This window comes from Oxyura jamaicensis, chromosome 2, assembly GCF_011077185.1.
Source record: "Oxyura jamaicensis isolate SHBP4307 breed ruddy duck chromosome 2, BPBGC_Ojam_1.0, whole genome shotgun sequence".
Lineage (NCBI taxonomy): Eukaryota > Metazoa > Chordata > Aves > Anseriformes > Anatidae > Oxyura > Oxyura jamaicensis.
Window position 1 is genome coordinate 25,978,342 of NC_048894.1, and position 15,588 is coordinate 25,993,929.

The window sequence follows — 15,588 nt, forward strand, 5'->3', positions numbered from 1 at the left end:
CAGGCCCTTGTGGAGGCCTGCCTGGTGGCTGGAGGAATGCAAGCAGCACCAAAAGGATGAATGCTGTCCCACAGGAAGAGTGCCTTGGATTTTTTTTTTTTTTCCTTTCTGAAATGCATTAGCTAAAAGGCTTCTGCAAAGTGAGCACCACATCCCTCTTCAGTCAATAAATCACTAATGGTAACTATGAAAGGAAATGTAAGTATTTCTCCAGCTGAGAAACAGCACCAAGGACTTAGTGTCTTTTAGTGTGAGTGCATGGAAGGAGCAGAGGGCGACCATGTGGTTAGTGAATCTTAATGTGTATAAGGCCTGCAGAGATATCTCTTATTTGGGTTTTATTGCTAGTGTGTCTGTCCTCACTTTCACAAAAAGAGTGTGGTGATATCTAAGAGTGGTATTTCAATGCCTGAAATGCTCCTCATATAAATAGAACAAGCAGATCAGCATGACCAAGTGATAAAATTACCTTCTGGTCTTCAGGAACTTCAGCATGTAACTGCGCTATAGGGACCTCAGTGTACCCCTCTTCACAGCACACATAAATACATTTGGAAATGGATCTGGAGGAGACATGCAAAGAAGGAGAAAACACAGAGAGGAAAATGACTAGAACTGCAGCTGCAAAGTTGGTGAAAAAGGCTTTCCTCGAAGCCCTGAAGTCCAATGACTATGAAACACTGGAAGAGCTCTTGAACCAAAAGAAAATAGACGTGGACACGGTGTTTGAAGTGGAAGATGAAAACCTGATCCTGGCATCCTATAAACAAGGTAAACGTGGCAGCACTCACAAGCCAGGAAATAGATGGGTTCAGGTAGTTTTCCAGAAACCGTGGCCTTGTGCCCCTCCTAAAGCTACAGCCTAAGTTGACTCATGGGCAGCAATGTCAGCAGGCTCACACAGCCGTGGTCACCGGAGGGGAGCTTATCAGCTGTGCTGCAGGGCTTGGTGCAGGGCAGGCCAGACACCAGCACCAGCCCCCACGCCACCAGAGCAGCTGCTGTAGCTTTAGGGAAGTCCAGAAAGAGGGGTCCTTTGCCATCTCCTTGCAGAGAATTAGAGCACAAAGCCCAGAATAGGCACACGCAGGCTAAGTGTGGTGTACAAATGTCTTGCATGTTCCCCAACACATAAACATACAATTCAGAAACAAAATATTCAGTCTCTTCCATTTGCAGTTTACAATAGTGGTACAGTGAATTCTCCTTGGCTTAGGAGAGCTAAAGAAAACCTATGGACCTTGAATGTTGCTGGATGGGAGGAGCTGTATTTTTCAAGCTCACAGAAAGTGAGGTTTATCAAAATATCTGGGATTAAAAAAAAAAAAAAAAAAAAAAAAAAAAAAAAAAGACATTTCAGCAGTTAAGGAAGGTAGAAAATCCAAACCAGCTGTCAGCAGCCAGATAATGAGTTTCCAAAAACTTACAGTTCAAAACAATGAAACATGTTTGCTGTCTGCTGAAATCAACAGACTTCATTACCTACTTGCTAATAGCCTCCTTGTGAGTATCTGAAAAAACACTAATGACCAACTTTTGCCAGAAGTTAGGCATACATGGAGATAAACACCTCCAGTCTCAGCAGCACAGCAAATGCACTTTTTATTTTTTTCCCTGTGGCATAAGGGAAGGGCAACATCCCACCCCTTCCCCTTTTCTGTGTTTACCTCTTATTTAATGAACAGCTGCTGTTCTTTTGGTTTCATAAGGGTGAGGATGATGCAGTCATGACTTAGTTCTCTTGGGGACAGCATCTGAGCTAACCCACACAATGATGAGTGTATCTTAAAATAACTGTTCTTCTGCCCTCAGCAGGATAAAATGCATTCTGGTTGTAGTTTAAGACTATGGGATTTTTAATTGTAGATCATTTGGCAGCAAGAATTAACTCGTTTCTTTTGGAGAAAGAGATAAGTGCACCCTATGGCCTAAATCACAGCAGTATACCTGCTGTGTTGGTCTGAAAGGCAGAAGGCACCCTGTCAGCTACAATGCTAATTTTGCTTTTGTTCTGAATCCCAGATAACCATGTTTTAAGAGGAGGGTTTCCTTAGGGAGGGAGAGGGGAGAAAAATTAAGCACCACCATTCAAACAGCTTGGGCTCTGCCGCAGCCCTAAGCAATGCAGTGGAAAGGAGATGCCATGGGTGTCAGAGGGGCTTCCTCTCTTGCAAAAGAGGCTGAGAGCTGCCAAGGACACTGACCTTTCATGCACCAGTGCTAGTTTCCACCCCAAGAAACAGATGAGCTTAAAGAGTCCTCCTGCAAAGCCCGTGTCTGCTTCCTGATCAGCACCAGGGCTCAGGGATGTCTGTGGGTTTGGGCAGAGGATGTGGGAGATGCTCACCTGCAGCAGCACAAGCAAAGGAAATAAAGGGTGGTCTCATGCAGGAAAACTGTGGTGGTGTAAAGGGGTAACTTGGCTTTTAAGGATCTCTGTCCTGCTGTTCACATCATTTATGGCTGACTTCTACATATTTTCAGGCCCACCTCAGTGTGCGATCAGGCTGGTAACAAGGGGGAACACCAAATGTGAGTTCAGTTGGGGATCCAGTTTAAGAAGCCTGCTGTGCTGTGTGAATAGACTCTGGGATGCAGCCCACCTACTTGGCACCCCATTTGGGGACAAATGATGAAAAAGATGTTTCTCTCTGCCACCAGTGGTTTGTTTCCGTCTCTTTCCTTCCTCTCCATCTCTCTTCCTGTCTAATGCAGTACATATGAGTCCTGCAAAAATTGTATCTATGCAAAATTAAGGTGGGAAAACTGTATAAAACTAAAGACTCAAAAATACAGGTCTGAATTAATTTGGCCTCATTACACATCTGCAGCATTTTTCTGTCTTTTTTCTTGATAACAGTATTTTACCAGGCATTTGTCCAAGTAGATATAAATAAATCAAACCCAGAAAATTTTATAGGCATGTTCTAGCTAAGAAGCAGCTGCTGTACCAAAGGGAAAAAAAAAAAAAAAAAAAAAAAAAACACAGGAGAAAGGAAAGTTTCAGATTTCTCCTGCTCTTCTGCACATAACTGTTTTGATTTACTTTTTTAAAACAAGTGATTATAGTAATCACTTCAGAGACTGTCTCTGTGCATTAAGTATGTAGTCCTATCTTAGGAACAAATATTGGTCTTACACCTGTTTGTAAGTATAAAAAAAGAAAAAAAAAAAAAAAGAACACTGAAATTTTCAGTGAAAAATCTGGACATTTTGGAGCCAAATTTCATGCTAAACTGTCCCTGCTTCCATTTGGCTCTTCCACCAAGTTTACATCAACATCAAAACTCCTCACTCCATGCTCCTCAGGGGCAGTAGTTGGCAGAAGGTCTGTGATACAGCTGCTGCCACGTTGCCAGGGGTCATCTATATGCAATGCATCACTAGTAGTCTGAATCCAGCTCCTGACATGCATGATCCTGCAGTCTCCCACGCAGAAACAGCAGGATAAGCTGTCTGTTAAGTCCCTGCCCTAAGTAAATGCTGCCTTCTTATTCCAATTTATTCCTTTTTATTCTTATTTGTTTAGCTGTTGGCAGACTGAAGAGCCCATTTCCCCCATATTTTTTAGCTAGTGGCATTTCAAATGCATTAAGCCTTTATTATTGTTGTTATTATTTTTATTATCATCATCATCATTATTCAGTCTCCAGAGGTCACCAGAAAAACAAAATCTGCCTTCAGAGTACATCTACATGGGAATTATCTCTCCAAAAGTCAAGCTATTCAGCACACATAGTAAAAGTACCTAATGAAAATGAAGTTATGCTTGAGAAAACCTTGTGTGCACTAAAGTCTAGCTGGTGAAATTACAGCAAATTAAACAAAAACTCCAACCTTTTATTCTTCCTCCACTGTTCTCAGTAGGTGGATAATCCAAAGGAAAATCTTAGCCAAGGATGGTAACACTTTTTCATTTTGTACAGGGTATTGGCTACCTAGCTACAAATTAAAAATATCCTGGGCAACTGGGCTTCATCTAGCTGTCATGTACGGGCATCTGGAGAGTCTTTCGGTCCTGCTCAATCACAAAGCTACAATCAACTGCCGGCCCAATGGAAAAGCTGCAATCCACATAGCGTGTGAAACAGCAAATGTTGAGTGCCTCAAGATCCTTTGCAACCATGGAGCTAAGCTGAACTGCTTTTCAATGAGTGGGCAGGCGCCCCTGCACTTCTGTACGACACGAACCTCCATGCCTTGTGCCCAGCAGCTGATTTGGAGAGGTAAGGTAAAACTCTGGAGAGTCTCTAGTGGCATAACTAGAGAAGGTGGGCATGACCTGCCGCTTGCCTTAGGAGGTGAGATGCCAAAGTATGTATATTTATCCGTTCCATCCCCAGCTGACTTGCCTCTTCATCCCAGACTTCTTTTCCCCATCTCTTTGATCAGCTGAAGTTTCTCCTGTCCTGATTCCTCACCCCATCTGACCTCCCCTCACCCTGGCCACCAGCCCTTACTCCGGGGTTGTTTCCCATTTCAGTGCTTCCAGCCCGCTGCCCAGCCAGTCCTTCATCAGAGGAGCTCCTCCAAGAGAGGGAGTTTCTTCTCTATTTTTATTTCTGTGTTCCTCATCTAGGTTTACTATTGAAAAGTTGTCATATGAAAGTGCACCCCTACCCTTGTCTTTGTTGCTCACATTTCCTTGATCTCAATAAATTCTTCTACTCATTTGTATTTGACTTGACCCTGAAAAAAACATGCCGTTTTTCATACAGTCTCTTAATTGCCAGCTAACAAACTCTTGTACCTACCAGGGAAAAATGCTATTATATAAAACTTAATTTTCCTGAAGTAAGATATGTTATATGGTTGATCATCTGTAACAAATGAAGTTATGAATAGACATAATTCATGGATAAGTGTTCCTTCCACTGTGTCCTTCCACTGTGTCCTTTATACAAGAAAAATGTCTCAGGACTGACTTAGTAAAGGACAGATATAAAGGGGTACAGCAAAGTCAGGCAGTTCAAGAGCCCTAAGTTACAAGTAGGCAGATTCCCCAATTTTCACACTGTGCCATAGCAAATACAAACATGTGTTGTTGTTTTTTTTGGCTACGTGTTTTGAAGGTTTTTCTTGAGATGTAGGGCCCAGGTATGATGTGTGGGCAAGGCAATCTGAAATCCCAAATGAATAACCACATCACTTTTCTTCTGCTGGAAAGATACATATTATTTTGTTTGTTAGAAAGGAAAATAAATACTGCCAGTTGTCTCCTGCCCAAAGCAAACAGTCTTGACAGCAGGAGTTGAATTTGCTACCATGGAAAAGCTTAAAAGTCGAATGTACTCTTATAAAATGCTGCAAATGAAAGGTTGTATTCTGCAGGCTTCCTCCACCCACCCATCAGCAAGCGAATAATAGCACTGTGCAAGCCAGCCTTCATCCCAAAGCACCCTGTAAACACAAATCTTCATGTGAAACAGAGATTCAAAGTGGGCAAGGTCTGGAGCAGAGCATGGCAGGTGTGCACACACACAAAAGTCAAAGACAGGGTTTTGTTTCTGTCCCCATCCCAAGGATCCCCACTGGCATCTCACACCCTTCCCTCTGCACTGGAGCTGTCACACAGGAGGTCAGCTCAGGTAAATGTAGTTTAACCATTTCTCACCTGGGCAAGTGGCCAGGCAGGCAGATCTGTGCCTGGGTTTGCTTACCGCCTCCAGACCTGTGCTGCTGCTACTCTCAGGGACGTGTAACGTGAGTAACGCTCAGCATGGTTAGGGGGATTAGCACTCAGCCCAGAGGTAATTTCTCACGCCTCTTTCTCCCTCTCCATCTGTACACCTTGGTTTTAGCGTAACTTTGGCCATGTAAAGGCTTTCATGAGGCTGGGGAGAAGAGTTTATATATATATATATGTTTATAGATATATATAAAACGATATAGATGTAGATGTATAGATTTATAGATTTAGATAGATTTTATATATATAGACTTATAGATTTATAGATTTATAGATTTTGTAGATGTATAGATGTATAGATTTAGATGTAGAGCTTAGGGATATGATTTAGTGGAGGACTTGTTAGTCTTAGGTCAGAGATTGGACTCGGTGATCTTGGAGGTCTCTTCCAACCTAGACTATTCTGTGATTCTGTGATATAACTATACACATACACTATATATACATTATATACATGATATATATCATACTGCAGTTCTGCTTTGCTTTTGGGAACAGGCTCTCACCAATCTTTCCTTTAATAAGCAGTGTTAAGTACTATTCCTCCAGAATCTGCATTTCTTCAGAGCAAATTGCTGGTAGCTGGAAAGGAAGGAGGCAGCCGGGAGGTCCCAGGGCAGCAGGCTCAGGAGCCCCAGCACTGTTTTGGCAGAAGGCAGGGGCCGGGCTCCTGTCCGCCTGTCCTGCAGCAGCTCCCCTTCGGTGCACAGTAGATGGTGCTGTTGCTTCAACTGGAACATAAATTCGGCACAAATAGAGCTGTTACACCAGTCCTGTTAACAGCTTGGAAACGGGATCCAGATCCTCAGCTGGGAACTTTCTTCATTTATTTTATTTTATTTTATTTTATTTTATTTTATTTTATTTTATTTTATTTTATTTTATTTTATTTTATTTTATTTTATTTTATTTTATTTTATTTATTTTATTTTTTATTTTACTTTATTTTATTTTATTTTATTTTATTTTTATATCATCTATGGATCTATCATAAGATGTCCTTTCTTCCAGGCTCACAGTTAATGAGGTGCTGCAGGAAGGTTTCTCAGATCTGAGCAGGAGTAGGAATAAAGATCTCCTTTTTCCTTCAGTCTTTAATTTATAGGAAAAAGCACTTCACATAGAGATTTGAACCTGAATGCTGCTCCAAAGCAGTGTTCAGATAAGGCCTTCTATCAGCTCAAGGGCCAAGCTATGACACCAGAAACTGGATCCAAGAATGTGAAGTTTCTGAGGGTTTCCCAGAGGCCTAAGACATGCAGAATCCTTGACCCTTGCTATTTGCATTTTGTTGTGCACTGTTGAAGCTAGTTGCCCACCTTTGCCATCTCCTTGGGTAGCAGGGCTCTAGCAGAGAGCTGTCTGATCTGGGATTCTGTTCCCTGGATTATATTTTTCCCATTGTCTTTCCTTGGCAGGAGCAAACGTGAACATAAAAACGAACAACCAGGACGAGGAGACCCCTCTGCACACTGCCGCGCGTTTGGGTATCCCCGAGCTCGTGGCCTTTTACGTGGAACAAGGGGCGCAGGTGGATGCTCTCAATGCCCACCTGGAGACCCCCCTGGCCTGCGCAGCCTACTGGGCCCTGCACTACAAGGACCAGACGTACAGCCCAGACCACCACCTCATCTGCCGGATGCTCTTAGACTATAAAGCCGAAGTGAACAGCCGTGATGAGGATTTCAAGTCACCGCTCCACAAAGCTGCCTGGAACTGTGATCACGTGCTGCTGCACATGCTGCTGGAGGCAGGGGCAGAGGCAAACATCATGGATGTCAACGGCTGCGCGCCCCTGCAGTACATCATAAAAGTGACGTCTGTACGGCCAGCTGCCCAGCCTGACATCTGCTACCAGCTGCTACTGAATCATGGAGCAGCCAGGATATATCCTCTGCAATTCCACAAGGTTAAGGGTGGCTTTGTACAGCGCGGGGATATGGAGAGAGGGGATGTCTGGAACAGGAGGGGGGTGAGAGACCCAAACTTCAGGGTTTGGTGGTACCAGGATTTGCAGGAGTCCTGCAAACTGTGGGCCCAGAATGCCCCAAATCTGTTGTAAGGTTGATATCATTTACCTGAAGCAAATTACCATTGCTAATGCCAGAAACCAGGTGCAAGTCCTGTGTTCATTCTTAATCAGCCTGAAATTCCAAATTCTAAATGCTGGTTTGAGCCTGATTTTTCAGAGCTGATTCACATTCTCATTTCAGAAAACCTACATGCCTTCATCAAACCTGGCTTCAATATGCTTGACTAGGTTGTACAAAACGCATATTTCATGGCCTCTACCAAAGACTGGAGGTCAGATGAGATTATTCAGTTTGTCACTTCTGACCTTTTAGAAATATAAATCCATTCAAACTGAAATGGATCTCACTGACGCTTTGGCTTGCTTTCAGGAAATGTGAGAAATAAGGGGAAATTCTGGGCCTGGGTTCATAACTGATTAATAATAGCAATAACAATAACAATAATAATAATTGCAAAATCCCTCCCAAATAATTTCTGCAGCTCTTAAAAACCCAAAGCACTGTAGCTGGCAGACTTCTTATACCAGGCAATGAAGTAAGCTTGCTCTAGTCAGGACTCATTTTCTCTCATCCTTTGCCTTCAGCGTAATTTTGCAGCCCTTCCACTGTGATTATAAAATTTTATCAATTCAAGCAACCTTTGGAAAAAAAAAAATTAAACCTTTGGTTTTGCCCTCGTGACCTGAGGATGAGCTGGTCCTGTCTGTAACAAAATAACTCATTTTTCTAGACTGTGTTTGAGAGCCAGGCCTGGGGTCTCCTCTTCCTGCCTCAGCCTTTCCCTGTTGCATGGTGTGGGGCTCGGTTCCAATCTATCATTTCCCATCTGCAAAATGTGTAGGATGATGTTTATCCCAGAGGGATGCTCTGCAGCTTTGTCTGTGAAAGCCTGTCTGCGGTGTGGGTCAGAAATGCACACCATACGGTGCAAATGCGAAGTGTTATTCCATGGGTGTGAGTGACAATTTCCCCCTTCTGAGCTAAAGTTATTAGGCAGAGCTGATTTTAGAAGTGCCCATCCCCGTGTGCCCTCGCACAGTGCCAGGCAGCCAGGCTGGCTCTCGGCGGTGCTCATGGTCTCTGTACCTCCTGACTGCAGGTGCTACAGGCCTGTCATTCCCACCCCAGAGCTGTGGAGGTTGTCGTCAACACTTACGAGCACATCAAATCAACATCTAAGTGGAAAGCAGCCATACCTGATGATGTCTTTGAGGTAAGCTCTTAACGAGTTGTAACTGGGTAAAATCCAGGCTTATTTGTTCTCCGTACCTGGGCACAGAAAACTGAGAATGCTTTTGAAAGGGAATTACATACCAAAGGATCTGGGACTTCTCCATTTAATATCATTCACTTCACATGAGCTGGCCCAAAACTGGGGGATATTTTTCTTTTTATATAGGTACCATATCCAAATCTGCTGAAAACACTTGAGAAATACAGATTGTTCTGTGTTGTCCTGGTGACAGTGGGAATTTCAGTGATGCGGGATGTTCAGGGTTATGCTGTACCTTTAAATAATAGTTTATCTTTGAAAGAGAGAGTAAGAGAGTTCAAAACAGTCTGGGCGTAAAAGCTGTTATCTTTTATTTTTTTTTAGTGAAATGTTTTCACACAGTTTAGTTGAATATAGTTTCTCAGAAAAAAAAAAAAAAAGTTATTTCCAATAAAAATATTGCTTTTCCAGCTATATCAGGTAAAAAGTTTTTGATTTTAAATTGAAGCTCCTTCAATAAAATGAAGATAAATGGGTATCTGTGTCACCTGGAGATTTCAATAGACTTTCTTTTATTTTTTTGAGAACGTCTCTTAGTGACATTATCCTTTGCCGCACCTCCCTGTCAGGGGTGCTGCAGAAGCTCAGATATCCCTGCACTCAGCAAGTGCAAAATATTCTGGCTGTGACTGGTGTCTCTTAAGATCTGCCTATGAGTGTATTTATATATATATTTTAGGTCAGCAATTGTTTTAAAAGCACCATATTACAAGGTACATATTTAGGTAGATATTTAGGTTCTGGTACATGGGTTAAGTTTCTGTAGTTTCTGTATTTTCTAACCATAGGACTGGTTAGCTGCAAATACAAGGGAGAATTTAAATGAAAAATGAGGTCAAAGAGGGAAGAGGTGTTGTCAAAATGCCAAACCGGGGGATGGGATTTGACATAATTATCCCATCACTTCAGAAATCTGCATAGTCTCAATATTCCATCTGAAAGCTAGTTCTTGATTAATACCAGGGTTTTTCAGAATTTTCAACTCAGTGCTGAAGTTAAGTATACCAATGTCTGCTTTATATTATCAGTGATGTTTAGGGAACACCACCTTTATTATAATGCAGAGTTATATGGCCAGAGGAACTGCAAGACTAACTTTTTTTTCAGGTCAGCTTTATTCAGGAAAAAAAAAATCATGTGAACACAAAATGAAATATTAAAGGCCTTTTTCTTCTAAATAGTAATAATAAAGCATAATAATAAACATGAAGTATTTGATGCAAGCATAATTTTGGCTAGACCAAATTCCTGCTGCTGTGCGCAGCTCCAGGTGACAGGGCAGCTATACAGGTTTTTTAGCCTTGCTAAAAACTGTGTGTCGGGAGGGGAAAGGGAGGAAAGGCAAGAAGCTTCAGTGCCCTAAAACACTTTTGTTTTTTCATGTTTTGCAGCGGTACCAGGAATTCTACGACTCGTTGTTCACCGTGTGCAGCAACTCGCCGCGGTCGCTCATGCACTTGTGCAGATGTGCTATTCGGGTGATGTTGTCAGAAAGATGCCACCGAGGAGTCCCCTTACTCTCCATCCCCGTGTCCATGAAGAAGTACTTGCTGCTGGAGCCGGAGGGGATAATCTACTGAGCTGCAGCAGAGCTGGCTGCGTGCCCCTGCCTGCCTCTTCCCATATCCGCACGCCTCTGCGTGGTGCTGGAGGTCCAGGCTCCACGCTCTCGCAGACCTTCGCTTCTGTATGGTCTCAGGCCAGCTAGCAGCTGGGTTGGCATTTACGGCCCTTCTCGGAGCTGCTGCCTCTCCATGAAGTCCACGGAGCGGGGCGGGGAGGCAGAGCTGGAGCAGCCCCCCTCCAGACGAACACAGGGCTGCGCGTTTGGATGCTTTGTTCAGTCTAGCTTAAATGACCCTGTCAGTGATGCTTCCATTTCTTTGGGTATTTATTCCACCGCCTGCTAGATATCATTAGATTCAATCTGAGCAACCTTTGGTACCGTTTCACTGTAATTTTCTTCAGCTGTCATTTTAGGAGTAAAAGAAAGGGTACTGTCAAAAAGTGGTACATTCATTAGTCACAGAAATGCTTTCCCAGAAGGAAATGGGTGAACTGCTTTGAATCATGACCACAGACAGGATTTCAGTAGTTGCCTATGGATTGAATCTGAATTCAGTTTTGGTTCAGTCTTCACTATACCTGTCTGTACCTTATAAAGCTTTGTCATTATAATATCCTTTTTAATCGTAAGATTTTTTTTTCCATTATCAGTCATTGTATGGGAACAGGATCAAAATCTGCAGCACTGAGATTTCTGAACATTCATATTTATGCCTGGGTAGGTTTTGGCAAGAAACTTTCCCTGTTTGCACCCTCAGTGTGACCTACATCAAATTCACATCCTGGTGTTGAGAAAGGCAGAGACTGGACTTGTCCATGTAAGCTGCACAGCTGTGCTTACACACGTGCATCCCTCAGGATGGTGTTGGATGGGATATGGGAAGAACGCAAACATTTCTGTCCATTTAATATAATATGTTCCTAGCCTATTAACACACTATATCCCACTTTTTTTTTTTTTTTTTGGTAGCTAAGCAGAGGAGAGAAGAATCCCACCTTAACTGAAAGGTGTTTCCACACTGAAGAGGTGTTGGCCAAGCCGTACCAGACCTGCCAGTTGCTCGGTACTTTCAGACTTGTCTGTGCTGGTTCCCTGCTCATCAGGAAATATTTGGTCCTGACCAAGCTGTTGTCTCCTGTTCAGGGGGGTGAGATGCAGGGGCACACACTAGGTATCCTGCAGCAAGGGCAAGTGTGTTATTTGACATACAGATAAAACCCATTTTATTTTTTTTAATTATTATTATTATTTTTTTTCCATTCAATGCAGTCTTTTTGGGTTGTTCCCCTTCTTTGGACTCTGACAGCTCTGGGGTCTGATGAAATGGAGGTGAGCTGAGCCCTCCATCCGGAGCCAGTAACTCCTGACTTCCTGCATCTGTGACAGTGATGCTTCAGTTCCTTATCATTATCATTATCTCTTTGCAAGAGAGCCCAGAGCACGCTAGGCTCTTCCCAGACACACAGGAGTGGCCAAACTCTTCAGTGCCTCTGTGTCTTGCAAAATGGCAATAAGAGCACTTGAAGAAATGTACAGATTATTTAGTATTACACATCACTCCGTTGGCAGAAAGCACAGTGATAAGAGTTCTTATCACTAAGAGGCCTAAAAAGTGTTCTATCAATATCAAATATCAAAAATATCCAGTCAAACCCATCCTCTTGATTCCTGAGATAAAACTTAGTTCTAATGTAGCTCAATATTTTTAAACAAGCTCTTATCTGAATCGCTTTCCTTCCATCTCAGTTTTCATGAATCAAAGCTTGTATACTGAATGCTAGTTCACAGGCCTACATTTAAGCTAGACAGCAATGTAGGTAACTATTTAACTGTTTCCAGTCCTAACAGATTATTTCAAAGACAGCACAGGCCATGAGAAAATGCTTCCTGATATGAATAAAGATATAACATAGATATTTGTACTTTACTAAAATGATGAAAAATTTCTAAAGTGAATTTGAAGGACTGAGAAGGCTTGGGTTATCTAAAGCCACTGATTTTCTAGGCAATGTATCTGTGTGAGTCAGGAATGTGGAAGAGGATTTTCAACCAAAACAAGGCAAGAAAATGTTTGTTGATTTTTGAACAGTCTGACAGCGAGGCAAGCTGGGCAGCCCAGAAGAGACAGATGGAGGTAGCTGGTTTTATTTGGAAGACATCCCCATGCTGGCTGCTTCTGGAAATGAAATTCTGCATCTGGAAGAGGGAGGTTTAAGGCAGAACAATAGCTGCATTTTTTGACCTGTCGTAGTGAGGACTCTCTTGCTGAGAGAGAAGAAAAAAGGCTGTCACCAGTGTTCCTAAATTCCCTCTGATCCTCCCTCTTTGCAGTGTACACACTTAATTTTTATTCTGTGGGCACCCAGCCTCACTTCCAAGCTTTGTACCCAAGCAGGTGCCAGATTACAGCCATTGTGGTATCTGACAGGGAGCACAGTGGGATCAGGCTGATTATAGTCATAGGAATTTGCAAGCCGTTAAAAACGCTGGAGAACATCCCCATCGCAGAAAAAAAAGACCTGATTGATGCACTTTAATTGCTTCTGTTGTTGGAGTTAGAAAGAACAACAGTAAGCAAACCTTATTATTTGTTACTTTTTAACAGTTCTTTTTAAATCTTACTGTACTCTATTTCCATGCACTAGATGGAGTTGCCCATGTGAGACATGGGGGTATCTCATCATTTCTTAGGTTTATGAGATACACATATTATTACTCGTAGTGCAGATTCCTTGAAATTTCATATTGTCATGTAATTCCTGATCATGCTCTTATATTTTCAAAGCTTCAACATATTGGATGTCTGCAAGTGGCAATGAGGATAAACCGGGTTGTAACACCTAAAAGTCTGACCTTGGTCAATAGCATAAAAATGGTTTCAGGGTTGCTTGGTGTTTTCTGTGAAATGAATTGTTTTTGCCATTTGGCTTCTCAGTAGAGATGTAGCCATATCTGACAAATTTTCACTGCACTTCACAGCCTGTTAGAATATTTAAAGCACTCATGGGCACAAAGACTGAACTGTCCTTTCCCAGTGGCAACCCTTTCCCACAGTTCACTTAATGACTTGCCAACAGCCATCAACCAGATTACATTTTTTTGTCCTCTTGCTTTACAAAAGGTGCCATCTTCAAACATAGAGACACTTTGCATGTTTTTGTGGCCAGTGCAGAGCCATAATTCAGATGCTCATGGAAATAGAAACATCCGCTTTTTAATTGCTCTTATAACAACTTTAAACCTACACCCTGATGTATGAGTGGATCCAGCTTGACCCAAAACCCTACTGATTTATCCACAGAGAGAGCATGTAGCTGAAACTAAAGTCAAAATTAATCTAACAGTGTTCAGGACTGTATTTTCCTTCAAAGTCTTCAAACATCTACTCGTAGTTGGTCTGTCTTTAAATGCTGGAACAACGAGCGCCAGACAGCACAGCCTACAGCACTGCTGCTGCTAGTCATGCCAGCCTAATGCCAAGAAGAGGAGCCAGAGACCGCAAAGTGGCAACCCGGGAGATCGGAAAAGGAAGCAGCACATCTTGATCAGCTCCGGCTCAGCCTCCAGCCAACCGTTCATCCTCGAGACAGGCTACTTTTCCACTGCTTCTGGTAAATTGTGAGGAGAGTTATCTTCTCTGTTGCCTCCTACTGTGCACAGAGCTATCAAGACCTCATGGTTTGCACAAGGCTTAGAGATATGGCAAGTGGGTTTTCTCTCTGCAAAGGTGACCTTGGATGAGTATCAACAATTGTCTGCATGCAGAATGGTCCTAGAGCATGACGCGTTTTGTTAATGTGTTCATTGCTAGTACTTTAAGACAATACTCAACAGTCAGCATCATCCACCCCTCCTCCAGACACAAGCTACCTAATAGTCCTTTTTTTTTTTTTTGGCTGAAATGCAGCAATACTCTGCCTTGGAACCTCTAGCACGAACTAGTTCCACATCCCTTGCTCCTCTCTCAATGAACTGCACTAATGTGAGATTGGATTATATAGAGGAAAAGGTTCAAAGCCCAGAGCACAGATATGGGCCGGGGGGCCCATGGCATAGGCAGGCAGGATCTCAATCTCTTTCTGCCCTTAGCAGCTGAAAAGCCAGCAGGGGAAGGGGATGGGTTGCCTGTGTCCTTTATCGTGCTCTTACGTGGCCTTGTCACTGGGGCTGCGTGGAGGATGCTGCTGCTGCCCGAATCATCTTGAAAGATTTGGGATTAAAACTCCTGACTACAAGAAATCAGACTCCGCATGGGTCTGCATGCGCATTGACATGTGTACGTGTTCATGTGTGAGGAGACTTGGAGACAGGTCCCGGTCAAATCTTTGCTCTGATTCAGAACAGAGTTTTTTCAACCCAAGTCAGAGTATCAGGACAGAAACCAATATGTTTCTGTAAGTGTTTTAGCATCACTGAAATTTTATTTATTCAAAACCACTTACCTTCTTGAAAGGTCACCTCTCTTCTTTCCATAGGGCAATATGTTACAGCCTATACACTAGTTTTGACAGAATCAAATTACCTGCTGTGAACATGAACTTACATATATATATATCCCAAACAGAGCAAGACTGACAACTATTTTAATAAAATGTCAGGAACAGAAATATTAGGGGGTAGGGGAAAGGTCTGGTCTGCCATGAAAGGCGGCAGTTTTGCTTTTAGCTGCAAGAACTGCTGGACCAATTAAAATGATCACAGAGGCTCAGCTCATTCATATATAGGAATGTTCTTTCAGAATGTGCTAAGATTTTTGGCATCGCATTTATCCCAAGGGATAAATGCCTGTAAATTAAACATAGAAGAGTTCAGTTTTTAAGATTGGAAGGAAGATTGAAATGGTCTGGGGTGGCCTGTGCTATTATATACCTTTAATAAACTTATAGAAGCCGAAGAGGCGTGCCAGCTTTTCAGTGTGCTGGAAGGTTTGCAGGGCTCTTGATGGGCTGCTGCTTTTCTGAAATGCTGCAAGATACAGATGGGTCGGACACAGCAATATTTCCATTTACCTTCAGGATATGGAAGT

The 15,588-nt window shown here is 42.6% G+C and overlaps 1 protein-coding gene across 1 annotated transcript; it reads left to right on the forward strand.

Annotated features, from left to right (window-relative positions):
• The first annotated feature begins 424 nt into the window (after positions 1 to 424).
• ASB4 (ankyrin repeat and SOCS box containing 4) lies at positions 425 to 11,246 on the forward strand. The gene is made up of 5 exons (XM_035317935.1): positions 425 to 771; positions 3,927 to 4,226; positions 7,108 to 7,598; positions 8,822 to 8,935; positions 10,387 to 11,246. Exons 1-5 carry the CDS (start codon positions 558 to 560, stop codon positions 10,573 to 10,575), a joined length of 1,308 nt encoding a protein of 435 aa, XP_035173826.1. The 5' UTR covers positions 425 to 557; the 3' UTR covers positions 10,576 to 11,246.
• Positions 11,247 to 15,588: the final 4,342 nt, after the last annotated feature.

Coding starts and splice junctions, on each gene's coding strand:
- ASB4 (XM_035317935.1), top strand. CDS start 558: ATGGATCTGGAGGAGACATGCAAAGAAGGAGAAAACACAGAGAGGAAA. Junction 4,227..7,107: donor CCAGCAGCTGATTTGGAGAG/GTAAGGTAAAAC, acceptor TTTCCTTGGCAG/GAGCAAACGTGAACATAAAA. Junction 7,599..8,821: donor ATCCTCTGCAATTCCACAAG/GTTAAGGGTGGC, acceptor TCCTGACTGCAG/GTGCTACAGGCCTGTCATTC.